Source organism: Notamacropus eugenii, chromosome 5, assembly GCF_028372415.1.
Source record: "Notamacropus eugenii isolate mMacEug1 chromosome 5, mMacEug1.pri_v2, whole genome shotgun sequence".
Classification (NCBI taxonomy): Eukaryota; Metazoa; Chordata; class Mammalia; order Diprotodontia; family Macropodidae; genus Notamacropus; species Notamacropus eugenii.
Genome location: NC_092876.1, coordinates 424477763 through 424498032, shown reverse-complemented (window position 1 = coordinate 424498032; position 20270 = coordinate 424477763). Strand labels below are relative to the sequence as shown.

The window sequence follows — 20270 nt, the reverse complement described above, 5'->3', positions numbered from 1 at the left end:
TTCTTTTTTTAGTGGAACTAAATGGAATTAAGGAACACAGGAATTTTGTGCCAACCTTCATGTACACAGAGAGTGCTAACTTCTGAATCTGATTTTTATTAATCTCTTTACCAAGCATATGGTATACACTACCTGATCCACAGTGAAGGCTCAGGAGCTGCTAGTCCCAAACTACTTGCACTGGAAACTCACTTTGATTTACGATCTATTTAGAACTCAAGACTCATACTACTCAAATAAAACAGAGAACAGAAATTGTTTGCACAAAGAGTGTGTTGTGCAGATTTATTATAGAATGCAGTTTTAAAAAAATGATAGTTCAAGGTTAGGTTCTCTAATTAAAAACCACATAACTAGAAACACTTGAACAGCTATGTAATGGTGGTTTTTCCTCCTGGTGTGTTGTAAACAGAATTCTGAGAGCATTCAACTACATTCTTCATCGGAGTAACTAAAGAGTAGCTCCCAAACTTATCTGCCTTTAGGGAAACCATATTTCAAATTTCTGAGGCATGCATTGTTATTTGGCATTAAGTACTTCAACATGAAACACTTTGCTATGGCATTATAAGTCCAAAACGTAATACTTATTTACTGGACGCACACATTGCAACTAGGAGAAAAATGACATGTAGATAGAATTCCACTTGAAATTTGGGGAAAGGCACTGCATCCCTCTTCTATAATCACACAGTTACTATCCACTTCACATGCTTTGAACCCAAGCTCTGTTAAAAATGTTTTTAACAGTATCTTCTACAACATACAGATACACAAGTAATTATGCTTTGCAATAGTCTTCCATTGCCATATTTTCACCCAGCTATACACAGCTATGAATATACTTTAACAACTTTATTTACAAGTTTAAGTTTATTTTCATATTTCAGTGGAAAAAAAAAATCAAAATATCTGCGCCAATATTCCCCAGGTAGGCCTACAGCTAGCATTCATATTTTAACAAACATTAAATAAACCCAAATCCCAACAAAAATATACCTAAACTAAGACTACTCACTTGCTAAATTGTGCAATAAAAATGCTATTTTCTTAATTCTTCAAGCTAAATCCCACATATGAATATTAAAATCCAGATAGATTTCTTTTGGAAAACAGTTACATATGGCACCAACTAAGATGTCAGTGAATGCACTCTAGCTGTAAATCGAATGTCGCTAAAAACAGAGGACTAGGATCTGGAAGGGTAATAAATATTAAAGATTTTCTCAAAATGTAAAACAACAACAAAGAAACTCAATAAGAGACTGACAGAGAAGTTAATTTGGAAAATCAGTAACTACACATGCACAAAATAAGGAAACATAAGGAAAAAGAAAAAATTTCCAAATTCCCACACTGTATGTTTTTTTAAACAACGCTATTGCACTATGTATTCCACACAATGACCGCAGCCCACCTAATGATGAATTCTGTCATTGTAGATTGTGTAGCAACGTAAAGCTCTCCCCACACCTGTGATCTCTTTTCTCTGAAACAAAATAAAAACAAAACCCCAAAACATCCCACCTGAAAAGAACAAGTACAAGCGTCACTTATGGACTTTTTCAATTCTTTCCCAAATGTCTGATCATCATTAACTCAGTAATGGACATAAGGCCATTCTAGGGCTCCATGAACACTAAGTGATGTGCAGCACTGAGAACAAGGAAACAGGTAGCTCCTTGATTCTTTTCTGAGCAACATGAACTGGAAATCTGGCCACAGCGACCCATCATTGTTGCCATCACAAAAACCATGACCTGACATTTCCACAGTAAAAGATTACTCCCTATGAATGAACAGTGGTTTGGAATTAATCTGCGCCATTATGCCAGTTCAGCTTAAATGAATAGGTGTGTACTCTGGTCTTCTTGTCTGAATAATTTTTGGTTTGGGTTTCTTCATTCCTTCAGCCTCATCATCTTCTTCATTCTCCTGATCGCTCTCACATACGTGGACCACCACACTGGGAGTGGTGTCGGTTGCTGCATGCAATTCATATTTTTCACCTGCGAGTACAGAACAATCACAGGACATGTTAGAAATTCCCTCACAAATGTGAAGATAAAACAAAGATGGAAATGGAAATGGAATTGGTCAGTGGAAATGCTGCTGGTTAGAGTACACATCAGTTTGAGTAACTGGCCAAGGGAAAACGAATAAATTTAGGGAGATGGGTATTTGTCATGGCTAGACCAGGAATTCTTAGCCTTTTTTGTGTGTAATGAATCCTCTGAAGAGCTACAGACAGAATATTTCTAAATGTATAAAATAAAATACATAGATAATGAAGGAAACTAGTTATACTGAAATATGTATTTCAATCTAAACAAATTCATGAACCCTAGATTAAGAATTAGATTCTGCAATTTCCTGTATTTGGTGAATTATTCCTAAAAAGCAAGAATAATAAAAAACCTTCTCCCACAGCACCCAAATCTTCTGAAACAAAAAGAAATCTTGAGCTCACTTTTAATGATGTAATGACAGAAAAAAAAATGACAACAGACCTCTGGAGAGGTTTATTTTGTACCCTGAGGCAAGCTGACAAACTCTAGGTGACTACCAATTTCATCTTTTCAGCAACCAAAGGATACTTCATTCTTACTGCTCAAGTGTATTTGTAAAACAGTTAAAACTTTAATACTTTGAGGACTTATCCCTGTATCAATGTTTTCTCCTTTGAAAATGATAGGCAATTTCCTATCTATGCCATGGCTTGCTTTGTGTTCAATCCTCTTGCAGCCAATGAGTGGTTTTTTAATTTAGTGAGGTTTGTCCTCAGACAAGTAGCCCATCCCTGGGCCTATACCTGAAACCTTTCTATATCAGTAGATCATGCCAGTACACGTATTCCACTAAGATAGCCTGGAAATTAGAGGGTCACCTGCATGCTACAATGAGGCAACATAGGACTTCAATGCAGGATCCAATACCTGGCATAGTGCTTTTATATACATCAGGGACTTAGCAAACAATTGTTTTTCCAATCAAAATTTTTAAATTTTTTCTCTCTCCCACTTCTTTCCCCCAAAAGCTTTCCACTGAAAAAGAAAAGACATTAATCCTGTAATAAATGCTTGTCAAACTGAACTGAATTCAGAGTGGAACAAAACAAAAACAGTTCTGAGGAAAAAGAATGAAAATGTACTTGGTTTAGCTTGTATGAAATGAAAAAAGGCAATGGGAAAGTGGGCTATCTGAATTTTAACATCTTCACAGCCTCCTTCTCCCCTCACCTTCTTTTGCTTTTCTCCCTAGACTTCTTCCACCATTACGTACCTGGCCCTAGCTTGGAGATAGCATATAAAAGATCGTAATTAATGACCGGAGTAGCGTCTTCCACTTGTTTCCAGCCAACAGGTGGAGAGGCAGGAGGAGAAATCAAAAACTGCTTGTCTGGATTGGGTGGAGCCAAGTGCGAGCTTCCTATGTGCAAAGTCTAAAGAGAAAAGAACATCAACATGAACATTTTCAGAAGGATTCTTCAGCAAGCAATTAAAGCATATGAACAAGGCTCTCTCATTATACTATAATCTATTGTACGATAAACAATTAAATATAACTGAAATGCCCAAAAAGACAATTGTGAAACTAAAAAAAAAATGCTCAAATGTAAAAACACTTGTGAATCAAGTAATAAATCTAAAGCGACTTTACCATGGTCAGGGAAAAAGATCCTTAAACAAGTCATACTGTCTAATCAGCTGTGTGTCTGTGGGCAAACCACTGAAACTTTCCAAGTCCCAGTTTTCAAATCTTGGGCTCAATAATAAATAATAAATGAGGACAAAAATCCCTGCACTACCTTCCCCAACAGTGTACTGTGGGCATATGAAATAACGTATGTCAATATGATGTAGTCACATTACTAAATATATGTAAGCTTTTAAAAAATAATTGTTCTACATTTAGAGTGCCCTCTTGGTCAGTAAAACTTACATGTATAGATCAGGAGTTCTTAACCTTTTTTTGTGCCCTTTGGCAGTCTGAGGAAACCTGTGGACTCTTTCTCAGAATAAGATTTGTGTTGACTCCTTTCATAATGGAAGAAAATGTTAAATTTTAATAAGAAGTTAGTGAAAATAAATAATTTTTTCTAGGTCCATTAAGTTCATGGACCCCTGAACTCTATCCATACACTAAGTAGACTCCAGGTTAACTGCCCGCGGAGGAGCCTTAGTAATTATGCTGAAATCATGTACCCATCTTGATGATAAGGGGGTAGAGAGCATAAGGTGAGGTAGCTAAAAGATGATAAGAAGGGAGTAACTTGACAGTAAAAGACTAAGATCATTGGGAACCATTGGTCAAGAGGTAGAGGGCTGACTCCTAATTTGAAGAGAAAGGCTCACTAGCATTATGTCTGAAGAGACTTAACATTTTAGATCTTTGCTTTTATTAGTTAATAATCCTCCACTAAAAACCCATTTCTTGAGCCCCCACTGAAATATATCCCACCCTACTGAAACAACTAATGTAATGAGGAAGATGGAAAACTTAGACTAAAACGTGTTCCTTGAACTTAGCAGTAACATTTCCAAAACTCGTTCCCTTAAGACTTTCTTTCTTTGGCCCCTTAGGATTACTCTCAATGTATTATTACGAATAGCACAGGATAGTGGAAAGAGCATTGGACTTAGATATCAGACAAAGTGAGGCCTAGGCTGGTGACCCATACAGACAGAAGGACTTTTTCAGAAACTGGAGAAACAGAAGAGAAGGGAAAGTGGGAAGGATCCATACACAAAAAACAGAAAAAGTTGGACGACAGTCCCTCCACTTAAGTTATATTACTTTGGGCAAGTAATAAATTCTTTAGGTCTCAGGTTACAATTATAACACTAACTCATGACATATGCAGCCTAAAAGCAATAATAAGATATAATATAATGATATATAGAACAATCATATAGCTTATAAAGGGCTTACAAATTAAGAAATTAGGAAAAACCTCTTGGGTTTATTATGACTTGTTATCAGTCCTTCTCGTGCTCATCAATGTCCTAACGACAAAGTTCCTGATGGTGGTGAATGGGGAGCTCATGTGCCTCCCCCAGAACAGTGTGCAGGCACAATTAAAATTTCATTGAAAACATCCTACTCATTCTGGGTGTGACCTTTTTTATGGTTAGAACAGTTGGCTTTAAGGATTGAAATTAGAGCTATTAGCTGAACTTTCTGATGCAAGTATTTATAGATACACACATACACATATGTGTATATGTCTGCCAGGCCTAGACGAGTTATGTAAATAACAAGTTATTTTCTAACTCTCAGTTTTTGGAGCAGTTTTATACCTGAAGATGCAGAGTAAGAAAAAATGAATGCTGCTTAATACCCTTGGATTTAGTGGAACTATTATTTGGACTATAATTAAAGGATGTTATTAATAGCCTCCAGAAAGATGTAAATATTAAATATATTACTATACTTATGTTTATTACAGTTACATTATGTATTTATACTATATGTGTACATAGAATGTATTTATATTTTATATTTGTACATAATTATATAATGCATTATAGCCTAATAGATCACATAATACATTTATATAAATATAAATAATGTTAAATAAAATTATTTAAACAGCATTCTTGTAATTGCAAAAAGATGGGAAACAATCTGAATGTCTAATGATCAGGGAATAACTGAACAAACTGTGGTATATGAACATAATGTAATATTGCATCATGTGGTTAGTAGTGTGCAACTCTTCGTGACGCCATTGGGGTTTTCTTGGAAAAGGTAATGGAGTGCTTCCCCATTTCCTTCCACAGCTCATTTTACAGATTAGGAACTGAGGCAAACAGGGGCAAGCGACTTGCTCTGGGTCACACAGCTAGTAAATGTCTGAGGTCAGGTTTGAACTCAGGAAGATGAGCCTTCTTGTTTCCAAGCCCTCCACTGAGCTGCTCTAGTACATCATGAGAAATAGCAGAGATGAAGACTATAAAGAAATGTGGCAAGATTTAAATGAAATAGAGAGTGAAGAAAGTAGCTAAACAGCAGGATGATACACAAATTACAAGAGAGTACGCAGATTTCGGTTGTTGGTGGAAAGTAGGGCAAAGGCCGCCAGTTGCACTTGGCCTCAGTTACTTTGTCAGCAGAGGGCAGCAGCTGTTCAGCAAAAAAGCTCAGAAAAGAGGAAGATGATGATGTGTCATCAGAGCATGTTGGTGGCTCTGCAGTGTCAGACTGCATATATGTGCCTTCCCTCCCACAAACAAGTGTACCACAATATGCATGACCAGAGAACACACACAGAGGGACACACGTGGCACAATGTGCTGAGGACACTTTCTATCTCTTGCAAAGTGTGTGGCTTCCTCTAGTGTTGACATCATCACCCTGCTCTCTGGTGGGCATCTGCTGAGCTGCTGCTGCTCTCTGCTAATGGTCTGTTGAAACGTGGCTTCTTCATCTGCCTTCTTTTTGTGTGTTTTCCCAGCAGGGAAGCTTCTTCACTTGGCTGCTAATGCTCTGTGCCAAGACTGACTGCTCTTCAGGTGATGCTGTTTCCTCCCCATAGAATTTATAGGGCTGGCCAGTCCTTTAGCTTCACAGCCCTAGCTAGCTTTAGCTTTTTTTGCAATGCAAACCTTCGCCAAACAAGCCAAAATAGCCAGAAAGAGAAGGCCTTAAGCATATCTGAGTCTATTATTTAACTCCTATTCTCCTGTGGCTGCTTAGGATTGCTTGGCATAAACTCATTTCAGTTATGGTCTGAAGTTCCTTTTAATTTCCTTCAAAACTTGAGCACCAGCCTGAATCCCTTTCAAATTATACTGCACTTAGCAAATTGTAAAGGAGCTGGGTGGAGCTGGAATGAGAAGCTTTTCATCTCTCCATAATCCTCCAGGTTGCCATGCAAAACAGCTTAGTAAAAGGACTGAAAAGGGAAGGGTGGATCTGGCTGAGACAGTGCCTTTGCCCTACTTCCCAGAAGCAATCAAATCTTGGTATTCCCTACGTATGAAAATAATACAATAGCAACAACATCTGGAAAACATTAAAAAAAATGAGGGCACATGTAAATAAATAGTACAGATCTGATATTACTTTGTTAATGTCAATTTGCATATTTAGGATACACTATAAATGTTGAAAAGCTTATGATTTAATGTATGATCTTTTGGCTTTCGTTTGTGAAAATGAGTTTATGTTTGTTGAAAGTTTATATCAAGTTTATATAAGAGAAGATTTAAAGGAAAAAAATGAATGAAATCTGTATTATTTTCTACTTCCTTCCATAAATCATCACTATACACAGTCACTGTATTTATTCATTTATTTCTACTGATTTCAAACATACCTCAAAATATTCTAACTACCCGTACTTTTATGTTCCTTGTAAACAAAACAAAACGTGACCTGCCCACCTTAGATGGTATTAAAAGTGTGACGCAGTTTTCTTTCTTTTGAGTCATCACCATATCAGTTCATAAATTGTAGTAGCAGAACACCTGGTAATAAAAGGTGAGTGGTGTGTGTGTGTGGGTGTGTGTGTGTGTGTGTGTGTGTGTGTGTGTGTGTGTGTGTGTGTGTGTGTGTGTAGAGGGAGTCATATTTTATTCCAACTTACCTGAGCAAAATATAATTTCATTTCCTTCCCAAGAAACTCAGTCTTATGGAGTTGCAGTCGGGCATCTGCTGCAGACAATGGGTTACTGAAGTTTATTCGTACTCGTTTGAAGCTCTTAAAATACTGAAATGTGATGTCCTTGTCATATGCTCTAAAGAGAGATTCAAATTTGGCCTGAAAAATGACAAAAAGAGAAGTTATTAAATCTCAGCAAATTTTTCAAGGTCTTTTTCTTAGATGACTGACAATATATAGGGGAACTTAGCCAGCTTGAGTTGTTCCCAATTATTTTAGGAACTGACAAATTTTTATTTCCTTCAATAATGAAAGGACAGAAATTTAGCCTTCCCATTCTGATAAAATATTGTAATACAGCCTCCCAGTAAGAACTGATATGCAATCTTTCATTTTGTGATTGATCTCTCTCATTCCACCTTGACTCCCCTGGGAAACCTAGGGAATCAGGAACAAGGTGTTTCCTAATCTCAGTCTGGAAATTCTCAAATTTCCTTAATTTAATGTAGCTTAAGTTTATTGACTTTCAGAATGTATCCTCTGTATTTGGCTGAATAAAAATCCCACGTTTAAGGCTCACTTCTACGTATTTTTGTGGAAATATGTAGAACAACTATTTGCTGAAACCACCATTTGTAGAATGGTACCACCGAAATGTAGAGAACCACTTTATGCAAGACTTAAAAAATAAGTTTAAAACAAATTAATGAAAAAGTATTTTTAATTTAGTAGAGGGAATTAAAAATTTGTCTATTTTATCCTTTCATTCATTATTAACAAAATAATAGGGGGTTAAAAATAATGTAAAACAAATAGTTTCTTAGACACATTGGTTTTAGAATACTTATACATTTTTACCTCTCTGAACTGTTATGTAGATGCATAATTATTGTGAAATGGTATGAAATCTTAGAAATAAAACTTATTTGATTTATTATTAGAAGTTTATAGATAGAATATAGACCATATTATTTCATTTAAAAGCTGATATCATCAATATTCTCATTAAAAATCCACTTTTAAGAGATCATCTAAATTTGGCAGCCATGTTATTACCCCCAAAAGCAATTTATCATAATCTAACATGGGAGCAAACAAAAGACACCGTGAAGCTATAAAGAAATGATCCAAGGAAAAATAAGCTAGAAGGTATCTAAAAGAGATCCAATCTGACCCTAATCCCTTCACCTAATGGTATTCTTCCCTTTTTCTTGTACTTCCAGAACACTTGATCCTTTCCTTTGTCTCTCGCTTCTTTCTAGCCCTGCTTTATATTATACTGCTTTGCTTACATGCTTACATGTTTTTGATATCCCACCCTCCACCCTGCCTCAAGAATGTGAGCTCCTTGAGGAGAGATTATTTCATTTTTGCCTTTGCATCGCCAGCATATAGCACAGTATCTTGTTTTCAAAGTATCTGTAGAAACCTTATGTTTTACTTTTTACAACAACAATAATAATAGCTAGCATCTCTATAGTGCTTTGAAGTTTTGCAAAATGCTTTACACTTGTTATCTCATTTGATCCCCAAACTCCTGGGAGGTAGATACTACTATTATTTTAATTTTATAGATAAGAAGTTAAAGGTCTAAGTTAAAGGTCTAAGCGGGATTCAAACTTCCATTTTCTTGTCTTCAAATCCATCATCCTGTGCACTGTACCATGATAAGGTGACTTCTATTTATATCCATTCATATTTCTTCCCAAATATTCTTAAGAAAGTGACATAAATTGTAAATTCATAGAATGTTAGAGAACATCTAGTCTGAGCCTCTTATTTTTTTTTCCTGATGAGATTAGAGTTAGCACTAAGAATAAAGGTCCAGGTGCCCTGATTTACGTTTGGTTTACATTATAGAGATATAACAGGTATAAGATCAAGACTCCCAACAAACAGACCAGCTAAGACTGGTGGGCTGGGCACTAATCTTTACCCCTCCCTCCCTGCTACCAGATCATTTCTTTATTAATTCTCTATCAGAGTTCTGAGATAATCAAGGAGTATGTTTTGATAATTCCTAATAAATTAACAGAAATGCACGCTATCTCTCATTAATCACTTAACTTCAAGCCTCCACCCTAGTTAATAAATAAACTAGAAAAATCTCTTTTCTCATATGCTTTTGTTCCTCTATCTCAAACCCCTGCTCTTATCGGTTAAACAACGTCAATGTTACTTATCATATAATTTATTCCAGCAGCAAACAACCACACATAAACATAAATAAGTATTTATAATGCATTGATAGTGAGAAAAGTTCACAGTCTGTTTGTGTTCTTCTAGAGCAGAGGGAAACCAGTGTGACAGAACACTCTCACCAACACTGCCATTGAATTCCTCTCAACTTGAAATACAGTTCTCTCAGTACAGTAATCAATTATCAAGTCTTTGAGGAATTCTCTTTAAAGTGTCTCTTCTAAATGAGAGCTAAACTCCGGTCTTTCATAGGGTCTCTTCAGGTTCTCTCACAAAACAATAGTTCAACTCTCCTAGTCTTTGAATTGACTCGACCTCAGACTTAATCTCTCCCAAGAGTCTAAACGCTCTTAGTCCTTGAACGTACTTTTAACAGATGATGGTTAACTCCTTCAATCCCAATCTTTCACGAGAATGAAGGTTAACCTCTGTTCATCCCAATTCTGTCAGAAGGTGACAACTAACTTGCAATTTTTCTTTTCAGGAAACAGCAGTTTAAATTTTGTACTTTGGTCTCCTTATACTGCAGTGCATTGTCAGTTCTCTCCAGGAGTGTCTTCCTTATTAAAGTTATAATAGCAACATCTCTGTAGGAGAGGCTGTTGAAACTGATTGTAAAAAAAAAAAATTATACCTATCTATTCATCCATTTATCTACTATCTATCACCTGTTTTTTAAGAGATTTCCATCCAAAATAAACAAAATTGATTTAGGCTAAAAGAAAAAGACATATGGACTGTCAACGTGCCAGATAAAGCTCCTTTGCTTCCATCATAGGATAATATCTCATATTATTCTGATTTGTGTACATGTCAAATCCTCACCCACAAGAAGAATGTAAACTCTTTGATGACAGACTTTCATTTTTATTTCACTTTTATTTTATTTTGAATCTCCAGAAATTAATTGTATTAATGTACTTATCTATATGGAATTGTGTTCGTGCTAAGGGAGATGAAAAAAAATCACCCAAGAAGAGGGAATGGATTTACTTTAAATACTCATGTCAATAAAAAACAAGAATCCATTGCCTCTGTAGTGCGTTTACTCCCTTCCTGGATTTAGGGGGATATACCTAACGGAATAGACAGAAAGGAAAGGCAGGGCTTAGAGCTTGCTGGTTTACCCTCATAATGAACAAGGGATAAATCAGCAGCTGTCACCTACACACTGAGGAATTTTGGTATATGGTGCTTATTATATGTGTTCCTTGAAGAATAAGGACAATGACACAAACTTGCTTTGCTCAATGCTATCCTATATCTCCTTTATTTCTACAATTTAAAATTCATATATACACACACATATGTTTGGGTTATATGATAAAAGTGTTTCAGCTGCATTTGTATTGCTAAGTCTTTTCTCCTGCAACATAGGCAAAATTCATGTGGAAATGTGGGCTTAGTCAATCTGCAATTTCACATGATCTCATAAATGCATATCATGACTGTTCAATTATAATTGAATTTATAGTTAAGAAGAGGTGGCTTATTAAAACAGAAGACACAAGAAAACAGTCATAGAAAAGGAAATGATAAATTCCTAGAATGTATGCCTTGTATTGATAATGACTTATCACTATTCCCTTAAATACAACCAACTTTTTCTTGTAGATGTCATGACAATTCCTGCAAAGCATGAACAAGATTATATATTTCTATGCTTTCTCAAGCTATCATTTTTTAATAAATCAAAAACTATGTGACTGATTTAGTCATATAACCAAAAATTCACCAGTGTTTGTCTTCTTGGAAAGCTCTTGCACTTAGGAGAGAAGTTCAGTCCATACTTGCTGTAAGGGAGGGAAGTGCAGGAAATACATCCTGGGTAAGGGATGATATCAGAGAGAATGAGAAAGTATATTGGAGAGTTAGGGAGGAACTTCAGGAGTTCTTGGCCCCTCCAAGACTGCCTTGTTAGAGGCTATTGGGAGGGAATACGCAGCTGCCTTCCTTGCCTCAACTACTCTCCTCTATCCTTTCAGGGGAGGGGCTTAGCTTCTAGTTTCAGTCCTAGGGCTCTCCATGCAGATAAATACTGTTGAACCCACAGCTATACTTTCATATATATAACATCTAAATATCAATTAGGATTTGTACAAATTAGATTAGAGTATTATAGCCTCTGGAGAGGATGGAGCCAAGATGGTGGAGAGAAGACAAGGACTCATCTGAGTTCTTCCCCAAATTCCTCCAAAGATCTTTAAATAATTCCCTGAAACAAACCTTGGCGTGGTAGAACCCACAAAACAATGAGGTGAGAGTGCAGTGCAGTCCAGTACAGGCCACACCAGTGCAGACCAGGTCCCAGCAAACCAGGAGCTGGTCTTGGGAGAGAATGAATCAGCAGCTACAGTGGCTGCTTCCATAGCTCTCAGCCCACAGATGGTAACTGATCAGAAGGAGATTACAGGGTTCTCTTTGCTGGCACTAGGGGCAGGACTCTGTTGCTTTGCCGGTATTCAGATGCAGGTGGCAGTTCTGGCTGGCAGTCCCAGAGTGAGGAAGAGCACTAGCACATCAGAGATTGAGGTTGCAATGGAACAGTTCCAAATAAGAAAAGAGTGTTTATGGTCACTCACAGACCAAAGCACAGGCCAGAAGAGTAGTAAATGCACCTCTCCTTAGATCATACCTCCTTGGGAGAACTGAAAACTTACAGGTCCCTAGAAGTATCTCTGAAAACAGCTGAAGCTTGGGACAGTGTGCCCTCCACCCTGGAAGCAGAGCCCCATTTTAGCAAAGACTTAAAAGCAAAGAAACTAAGCTGGGAAAATGAGCAAACAGAAAACGAATTCTGACCATAGAAAGTTAGTATGGTGACAAGGAAGGTCAAAACACACACTCAGAAGAAGATGGAAAAGTCAAAATGCTGACATTCAAAGCCTCCAAGAAAAATATGGATTAGTCTCAGGTTATGTAAGAATTCAAAAAGGATTTTAAAAATCAAGAAAGAGAGGTAGAGGAAAAAATGGGAAGAGAAATGAGAGTGATGCAAGAAAATCATGAAAAAAGTCAACAGCTCAGTAAAGGAGACAAAAAATACTGAAGAAAACAACACCTTAAAAAACAGAATAGGCCAAATGGTTAAAAAAAAAAAAGTTCAAAAATCCAATAAGGAGAAAAATGCATTGAAAAGCAGAATTGACCAAATGAAAAAAGAGGCACAAAAATTCACTGCAGAAAAGAATCCCTTTAAATTAGAATGGAGCAAATGAGAGCTAATGACTCCATGAGACATCAAGAAACAAAAAAAAAAAAAAAAGAATGAAAAAAATAGAAGACAATGTGAAACACCTTACAGAAAAACAACTGACCTGGAAAACAGATCCAGGAGAGATGATTTAAAAATTATTGGATTTCCTGAAAGCCATAATTTTAAAAAGAGCCTAGACATCGTCTTTCAAGAAATTATCAAGTAAAACTTCCCTGACATTTTAGAACCAGAGGGTAAAACAGACATTGAAAGAATCTATCAATCACCTCCTGAAAAAGATTGCAAAATGAAAACTCCCAGGTATAATCTAGTCAAATTCCAGAACTCCCAGGTTAAGGAGAATATATCACAAGCAGCCAGAAAGAAGCAATTCAAATAGGAAGTAGGAAGAGAAGGGGATTGGGGTGTGGGGGGGCAATGCTTGTAGAAAGGAGGGTAAACTGGGGGAACAATAGTCAGAAACAAAACACTTTTAAGGAGGGACAAGGTAAAAGGAAAGAAAAAATAGACTAAATGGGGGGAAATAAGATGGAGGGAAATGCAATTAGCAATCATAACTGTGAAAAAATTTTTGAAGCAAGTTTCTCTAATAAAGGCCTCATCTCTCATGTCAAATTTGAGTCAAATTAATAAAAATAAGAGCCATTACCCAACTGACAAATGATCAAAAAATATGAACAGTCAGTTTTCAAATGATGCAATCAAAGCTACTTATAGCCATATAAAAAAATGCTCCAAGTTACTATTCACTGGAGAAATGTAAATTGAAACAATACTGAGGTACTACCTCATATCTAATAGGTATGAGGTTAATATGGCTAATAGGAGAGAAAAAGAGAAAGATAAATGTTGGGACAATTCACATACTAATGCACCATTAGTGGAACTATGAACTGATTCACCCATTATGAAGAACAATTTGGATCTCTGTCCAAATATTTACAGCAGCTCTTTTCTGGCAGCAAAGAATTGGAAATTGAGGGGATGCCCATCAATTGGGGAAGGGCTGAACAATTTGTAGTATATGATTGTGATGGATTACTACTGTGATATAAGAAATGAGGAGCTAGATATCTCAGAAAAGAGAGACTACATGAACTGATGCAAACTGAAATGAGTAGAATCAGAACATTGTTACACAGTAACAGCAACACTGCGCAATGATCAACTTTGACAGACGTAGCTATTTACAGCAATACAATGATACAAGATAACTCTGAAAGACATCATGAAAAATACTATCCATCCCCAGAAAAAGAAGTGATGGAATCTGAATACAGATTGAAGCATGCTTTTTTTTTTAACTTTCTTTATGTTTCTTAGATTTTTATTTTGGTCTGTTTTCTTTTATATAACTATTAAAGAAATATGTTTTGCATGATTACACATGCATAACCTGCATTAAAAAGAATATACAACCTCTGCCTTAAATAACATTACAATCAAAATAACAACGTCTTACAAGCATTATTTAGAGTTCATGAAGGCTTTTCTATACATGGTATCACTTGATCCTTAGAACTGCCCTGTAAAGTAGCCAATATGAGTATTGTTATTACTGTTTTACATATGAGGAAACTGAGGCCCAGGGAGGTAAGTGACTTGGCTGAGTCATATAGTAAGTGGAATAGCCAGTTCATTCATCTAGATATTTTGGACTTTGCTCCCTTCAAGGCCCAGGTCAAGTGCTACTTCTGCTGTAGCCTTGCCTCATTTTCCCAGGTGTTAGTGTTCTTTCCTCCCTAATCATTTCCCCTCCTATAGTATACTTATTTGTACCCTCCCAGTTGGGGTCTAATTAACTTTCTATTTTTGCCTTTGTACCCCCAGGTCCTAGCACAATGCCTTGCAAATAAGTGAAGAACAATTTTGTTCATTTGTCTGTTGTTGGTGCTATAAAAGATGTTGCCATTCAGTAAAGTGTTTATTATATTCGTTAAGGGACAAATTTAAAGCAGCCTGTCAGGATTCATACAAAATACTAAAGTATTAAAGGCCAATTAGCTAGATCCTAAGAAATGTTAACAGGCAAACTAGAAAGAGAAAAAACCCTGTAAGGTGAAAAAATTACCTAGGTTTCTTTCATTGGGTGAGCCATTCCTTTGAATTTCATTAATTACCACCACTTTATTCACTAGAAAGCTATGCTTTTTAGTAAGGCACTGAGACTCCACATTTCAATGATTTACTGCATTTTTTGATTTTATTATTATTTCTTCCTTCTTACAAACTAGAGATAGAAGCTGAGTGTTTAAGACAAAACAAAGCAAAACATTGGTCATGTAAAGCCCATTTCCACAAAAAAATGCAAATAATTTGCTCTCTTCAGATTGTCAGCACTTTTTCATATCAGAGCTCTATTCCCCACCCCCAACCAAACAACAAATTTTTGAGGAAAATTTACTGTCTTTTGTAAGGTATCCACAGACACAATGCTAACTTCTGTTTTGAGTCAAGCCAAAGAGAACACATGAATCCCCCCAAAATTTCTTTCAATGTGCGCAGATAATTTTCAAATTTTAAAAATAAAAGTCATCTTAAACCCTTCAAATTCACATGACAGCACTGACACTCAACCAATGCCTTTTAGCTACAAGTCCCAGAGCTAAACTTTTAAACCACATTAATTTTGGAAGCCTTACCCTGGTTTCACTTTCGCAGAAGACATCACTGTGTGCAACACAGGCAATCAAGGAGCTAAAACTGTAGTTAAAATTTCTAAAATGCATCTTGCCTCTTTTTTAACTGCTAATGGTAGCTAGAGAGAAGAGTAGTAAAGTCCCGAGTGGAGTGCTTTTTAAAGGAGCTACAAGTTCTTTCGGTACAGAGCATTTATAAAGGAAAGCAGTCCAGCCCCTTGGGGAAAAAAAAAGTAGCTTTCAGAGGATCCTGTATGGGACAGCAAATTCCTGAATAAAGTCCTGCATGCTTACAGGCAGTCAGGGACAAAATGTAAGCTTCTACTGGAAAGAGGTGACGTCAGCACATTAGTCACTTTCCCTATGCTAATTAACTTTGCTTTGGGAGGATGGAAAAAACAGCTGAGGTTTGCATAGCAGCTGCTTTATCAACTCCTCTTGCAGCATAGTTTCCATTGGTAGTAATTCCATTCAGTGCTCAGACAACATGCTCCTCACTTGAATGGGATGGCTCTCCCTAAGATGGAAAATGTTACTGCAGAAAAGGACGAAGGTCTACGGCACTAAATAGTAATTACCCTTAGGGGAAATCTCAAGGCTCTTGGAAACTTGGAAACAAAATCTCTTAGCATTTTTGATCCTTGTGATTTCTGAAAAACTTGATGAAAGTTTCAGATTAAGAGATCAGAGGAAAGATTTTGAAATCTGTCTCGATCAATAAATCTAATAGTGAAATTTATTTTGAAATATAATTTTTCTAGTATAACTTTTGATTGGATGAATGTTCCAATTACCATTCACTAAGTTGTGTTTCAATGCTTTATTAAGAAAGAAAAAAGGATCCCTCAGTTTTTGTTTCTACAAGAAGTCCTAAAAATTTCTTTTGAAAACCTTAAACTTGACCATTCTTATTGTCCGAAATCTAAAAGTATGCTGCTCCTGGAGACTTACACATAAACATATCTATAGACATATCTATATATAAATATGTATGTACACACACACATATACATATTTAAATCACACAATCATAAGACTTCTTTGTTAAGTTGCATGGGGAGCAGTGCTTTAAAAGGGACAGCAAAGAGTCAGAAGGCACAGCCTTACCTGAAGACCAAAGTTCGATGGAATTATTTCCTGTAAGATCACACAAAAGCTTGGGTAAACGTACTAGGATAGTTAGATTCTTTGCTCTTTCTACTTCAAAAGACTGAAACTCTTATGAAAATGTTAATTACTTTGCCAATTCAAAGTACTAACAACATACTTCCCTTCCTGGGCCCTTAACAGTTATTCCAATTTCCTTTTACAACCTATGTACAAGCACATTACTTTAAAAAGCTTTTATTCATTCATTCTGGAATGATGCACAGAATGACATTTGAGCTTTCAAAGTAAAGGAGGGCTTGGGGTAGCAATCAGAATGTAAATTTTAAGATAAATTTTGAGGAATTCTTAAAACTTTGTGGGTGATTTAAAAACCAAACACGACAAAAACTTAAAAGCAAATGTATCCCATCCAAAAAAGTCAAACATAATCTTATTTAAACAAGATGTTTAATTGTGATACAGTTTGACTGGCTGGCAAATCATGTACATTATATAGCCTCTGCTATGTCAATTAACCATCACTTTCAATCTGAAAAGATCTAAATGTATACATTCTAAAAGCTGCTGAAAAATAAAGGTCACACTAATCCCCATAGCCATTGTTGTTCTCTGAGGTTGTTAGACTGCTTATTAAATTGCCTGTTACTGAAGAACTTGACATTCCATTGCCAAACATTCAGCTGTAACCTGGACATAGATTTAGGGCTTGGGGTGGGGTGGAAGGAGGTAGAAAGGCATTCTGGTTCCTTTTTGGAAGTCTTTAATTTCATTCCACCCTTTCTGATTGGGTAGAAATGCCTTTGGAATGTCCTCCACCTACTCTACCATCTTCTCTTTCTTTTTCTTTCTTCTCTTCCTGTTATGTGGGGAAATAGAAGACATTAAAAGCCAAAAAAAGGACTTTCTGATCCAAACGCTTCATTTGCAGGTGAAGGAATCGATCTATGTTCAAGAGATGCAAAGTGACATTTACAAGGTCACAAAGCAAAGCTGGCATGTGTCAAATTCTATCTCTAATCCAGTTTTCTATCCGTTGTACCACATTGTCAAACAGAGATAGGAGGTAAAATGTAGTCAGGGTTGATGGTCAGAGAACTGAAAATGTATATGAGAAGAAGAATAAGGAGGAAGAGGAAATGCTACCTTCTTCCCTCCTCTGAGCAAAGCTAACATACAAGGACGCTTGAGGAAGAGCGCTTAAAACAGCAACAACCAACTTACACTTTCAGTCATGCTTTAGTTAGTTTAGTTATTTGTTTGATGACACCGATACAACAAATGAAACGATTTGGTACTTTACGATTTTGGAATTAACATTCTATAAAGAAAGGGCACACTTCCTAAATAAGGCTCCCTTTCAATCACAGGCCAGCCTCTGATTCAAAGTTTCATTTAAATTGAGTTTGGTGGGATGGTTGGCTTTCAATTTTAGGTGAGATTTTGTCATTTAAAGTCCTAGCTTTCAATGACTAGTTCTGGTGGGCCACAAATTGCAAAGAATCACTGAAAAATCTTAATACAATGATCTTGTAGTTGGGGGGCTGGATTAGCATGCTTCCCATGGAGCAAGGACCCTTCTCTCATGCTCTGGACTCTTGTTACAGGACATGCTCAACCAGAGGCCGATGGTTGGTGCCTGGATCCTTGTGACCATAGATTATGCCAAAGATGACTGGTAACCGAGCCAAAAAGAAGATGAAATCAGTCAATCAATCAGTAAAGATTTATTAAGTATGTACAATGTGCCAGGCACCGTATTAAGAGCTCAAAATAATAAATAAAAAAAAGTAAAAGACAGTCCCTGCTGCCAAAGAGCACATAATATGATGATGGAGACAATATACAAACAACTATGTTCAAACAAGCCATATTCAGGATACATTGGAAATAATCTGCAGAGGGAAGGCACCAGAATTAGGAGGAGCCAGCGGTCTCTGTTTCTTTTGAGGCTTTCACTAGGGCCTGCCATCTCTCCTTTGCACTTCTAGCAAAGACGGGAGAGGATTTTCCTTTTCTGGGTACCTAGCAGCAGTTATTGTGGCTACATGTGCATGTCAGTGAAAACCTGAGCTTCCCTCGGGGAGCTGGCAAGTGGATCTCAAGTCCTTAGCTGCTTGTTCTGCTCAGTATTTCTTTTCTGGGGCACACACAGGTGGCGGAACAGTGCTGTCCTAAGAGATGGATGTTTCCAGCCTTGGTGGCTCAGGAGAGCCAGTGGGAGCTGCTTTCTACAATGATACACTTCTCAGAAGAGGAGAGGATCGCCGACAGGAAGATTTTCTCAGTAACAGAACCATGTCATTAAAACATCTTGGAGCCACATATTATGTCATGCCTTCCTGGACAGGCAGATGATATGTACCTTGGATAAGCCAGCAAAATCTGAGGTGAAAGTGAGATATTCGTTCAGCAGTCCCATAGTATTTCATGCTTTTAAGTACTGACTTTCTGGAAGAGCATAATGGGAGAGTATTATGTTTTAGCATTAGTATATTAATAATGGAGTATAAATAAGAGTATTATGTTTTAAGTGCATGCTAACGTGCACTTAAGTCTTTTTTTTTTGCTCTAAGAGCTTCTTTGGTGGTAGAGGAAATAAACAGCTGTCTCAAAAATATTCTAAGTACAGCTAGTATCTTTTTAAAAATACATATAATTCATTTATTTTCAGTTTACAACATTCACTTCCACAAGATTTTGAATTCCAAGTTTTCTCCTCATCTCTCCCCATCCCCTCACCACAGGACAGTGTATACCCCATCTATTCCTTCCCCCAATCTCCTCCCATCTCCCTCCCCTCTATTTTCTTATAGGGCAAGATAGATTTCTACAACTCTATACATTGTTTGTACATCTTATTTCCCAGATACATGCAGAAAGAATTTTAACACTCATTTTCAAAGCTTTGAGTTCCATATTCTCTCCCTTCTTCCCTTCTCACTCACCTTCATAGGGAAAGAAAACAATCTGATGTAGGTCATACATGTGTCAGCTAATATCTTTTTGAAGAGACCCTGTGAATCCTCTTTTGGGAGAGACCCCAGACATAAGCCACACCTAAGAGTTATTTAAGAGATTTCTCTAGGACTTTGGGGTTAAGGGTACAAATAGAGATAGCTGGTGGTGCAGTAGACTGAGTGCCAGGCCTGGATTCAGGAATACCTGAGTTCAAATCCACCCTCAGACACTCACCAACTTTGTGACCCTGAACAAGTCACTTAAACCTCTGTTTGCCTCAGTTTCCTCAACTGTAAAATGGGGATAATAATAGCACCTACCTTGAAGAGTTGTTGTGAGGGTCAAATAAGACAATATTTGTAAAAAGGGCTGAGCCAGTACCTGGCACATGGTAGGCACTATTATATATCCTTATATTCTTTCACTTCTCTACAGAAAAAAGTCTGAAGTCAAGTCAACAGACATTTATTAAGTGCTCACTGATCACTAAGTGCTGGGGATAAAAAGAAAGGCAAAAAATAGTCCCTGTTCTCAAGGAGCT

At 36.8% G+C, this 20270-nt stretch overlaps 1 protein-coding gene across 2 annotated transcripts in view; it reads right to left on the bottom strand.

The window, feature by feature from the left end:
* Positions 1 to 255: 255 nt before the first annotated feature.
* RCAN1 (regulator of calcineurin 1) overlaps positions 256 to 20270 on the bottom strand; it is a 104342-nt gene continuing 84327 nt past the window's right edge. Inside the window, exons 1-4 of one of the 2 annotated variants that reach the window (XM_072615028.1) lie at positions 15665 to 16193; positions 7592 to 7765; positions 3283 to 3442; positions 256 to 2009 (exon numbers count right to left, since the gene is read on the bottom strand). In XM_072615028.1, coding sequence (XP_072471129.1) covers positions 1837 to 2009; positions 3283 to 3442; positions 7592 to 7765; positions 15665 to 15751 — 594 coding nt within the window. In that variant the 5' untranslated portion in view covers positions 15752 to 16193 and the 3' untranslated portion in view covers positions 256 to 1836. Of the gene's footprint in view, positions 2010 to 3282; positions 3443 to 7591; positions 7766 to 15664; positions 16194 to 20270 lie in introns of those variants that run through there. The other variant, XM_072615029.1, reaches the window with a different exon arrangement.